The sequence below is a fragment of the Frankliniella occidentalis genome, unplaced genomic scaffold (assembly GCF_000697945.3).
Source record: "Frankliniella occidentalis isolate FOCC.00 unplaced genomic scaffold, Focc_3.1 Scaffold22, whole genome shotgun sequence".
Taxonomy (NCBI): Eukaryota; Metazoa; Arthropoda; class Insecta; order Thysanoptera; family Thripidae; genus Frankliniella; species Frankliniella occidentalis.
This window is the reverse complement of record NW_026267152.1, coordinates 1,635,901-1,637,849: the sequence shown is the minus strand read 5'-3', so window position 1 is coordinate 1,637,849 and position 1,949 is coordinate 1,635,901. Positions and strand designations below refer to the sequence as shown.

Here is a 1,949-nt window from a genome sequence, read left to right as displayed (position 1 = left end):
CCCCCGCACCACCCCCGCGCGCACCCCGGCGCAGCGCACACCTGCCACGAGCCGGCCGAGCGCGCCGCCGAGCCCGGCCCGAAGCGCGCCCGAAGGCCCGGCGTCGGCCCCCACCACCACCCACAGCCTCCCTCGCCAGCCTCGGCGGCCCGCCGGCGTCCCTCGAAACTATAAAAAGGCTCCCGGCCGGCGAGCAGGCACAGTCAGTCGACGATCTCTCCTGAGCTCACTTCGTGTCGCTCTGCTCGCTTTCTAGCCCTCTCTCATCCTTACTCGAGTCGAGTCGAGCTCAGTGCAACATGTCTGCCGCCGTCATGGATACCATGTGCCACAACGAAAACATCAGCAACTGCTACCGCAGCTTCCTCGCCTCCGCGGCCAAGCGGCAGCAACGCCGCTCCGCGCTGGACCGCAAAATCCACAAGCTCAAAAAGGTAGGTGTCGGATCAACCTGATTCAAACTTAGAAAAAATTTCAAACTTTGCTCTCCGCACTTGTGTCTTTTGGAATGCCGATGCTAACAGACTTGTTCTTTTTGTTTTGTTCAGATGCTTAAGCCTGTGCTTTCCCTGGTGCGTGGACGCAACGACAAGTCCTACTACTACAAGGCCGAGGCCGACCACTGCTGCTGGGCCCAGGACTCTGACGTGGACTCCGACAACGCCGCCAACGAGGCCCTCGAATCTCGCCTCCTGGACGAGCTCGCTCACCCCAAGGGCGCTTCCATCCAAGTCTGGGTCGGCGGCCAGGTCGTCGAGATTCCCATCGTGCCCGGCCAGCCCCAGGTCATCCCCGTGCACTTCGTCATCGACCAGGAGGCCGTCAATGGCTTCTGCTGGACCCCAATGAACGCCGACAGCGACTTGTGCTGCAGCGACGCGACCCCCTACATCACCGAGAACCAGGTTGCCGAAGTACAAGCTCCCTTCCAATCCTGCGATACCTACTCTCCATTCACCACCTGCGGCGACTGCACTCCCTGCGCTTGCTAAGCCTGATCAACAGTGATTAAAAAGTGATCCGATGTGACTGTTTTTATGTGAGTTGCTCAAAATGTCGGCGCTCTGCCGCCCGACATCAGTGAAATATCAGTGAAATGTGTTTTGTATGTGGTTAATCCGCGTGCGTGCCGAATTTAAACTGTATCAGTTTAGAATATGTTTTTAAAAATAACCAGTTTCTTTCTGGTTGCCGTTTTCAAGCCGTAGGCAGGTGATTTGGAGCTTTAATTAGGTGGTTAGGTATTTTCGTTTTATAGTAAAGGATCCGCGTATAACTGCCATAAATTTCACGGGTCCGATACGTTTTGCGAAGTTTTATTGATGTTGAGAGTTATTGTTGTGAAAGTTATGAAATCAGCAGCCTCTTGTGATCTCATAGTTAAGTAAGAAGGATTCAAGGACGCAGAGACATGATTGATTTTAAATTGTTTGTCCGTTGAAGTGATACATAGCTTTACTTTAAGCAGCGTTATGTTTCTTAAGTTTTGAATGATTGCACTTGATGTGCAGTACTTTCGTCGCAGAAATCGCACAAGTGTCAGTAATTTTGTACATTTTATCGACTGAGTTTCGTTCGCTCAATTTGTTTATAAATCACAATGATTTATGTGATATTGAGTAGTTTTATTTTGAAACTGTGATGGTAGAAAGCTTTATTGTTTGCACATATTTTAAGTGCCTTGCCAGTGAATATGTTGATTTGAATATTTTTTCCTCATTTTTTACAATTAAAAATGAATGAACTTTATCCTATTTTTATCATTCTCCTAATACCCGCAATTGAAATGAAAAAAAGAGCAACACACAACAAACGACACAAGTATGAAATCTATTGAAAGACACAATCAGAAAATCAACTGAAACACTTGGCCCCAGGGTGCACTGAAGAAAACCTGTTGAGACAAGCTCAAACGTAGTTCAAACGTTCCCCGCAAAGAGTGAGGGGGT

At 49.3% G+C, this 1,949-nt stretch overlaps 1 protein-coding gene across 1 annotated transcript; it reads left to right on the top strand.

Annotated features, from left to right (window-relative positions):
* The first annotated feature begins 202 nt into the window (after positions 1-202).
* Positions 203-1,749, top strand: LOC113218323 (uncharacterized). The gene is made up of 2 exons (XM_026438623.2): positions 203-434; positions 549-1,749. The coding sequence occupies exons 1-2, from the start codon at positions 300-302 to the stop codon at positions 990-992; spliced, it is 579 nt and encodes a 192-aa protein (XP_026294408.1). The 5' UTR covers positions 203-299; the 3' UTR covers positions 993-1,749.
* Positions 1,750-1,949: the final 200 nt, after the last annotated feature.

Excerpts from the sequence above, each read along its gene's own strand:
- LOC113218323 (XM_026438623.2), top strand. The coding sequence starts at position 300 with ATGTCTGCCGCCGTCATGGATACCATGTGCCACAACGAAAACATCAGC. Across the intron at positions 435-548 it reads AAATCCACAAGCTCAAAAAG|ATGCTTAAGCCTGTGCTTTC; the intron begins GTAGGTGTCGGA and ends TGTTTTGTTCAG.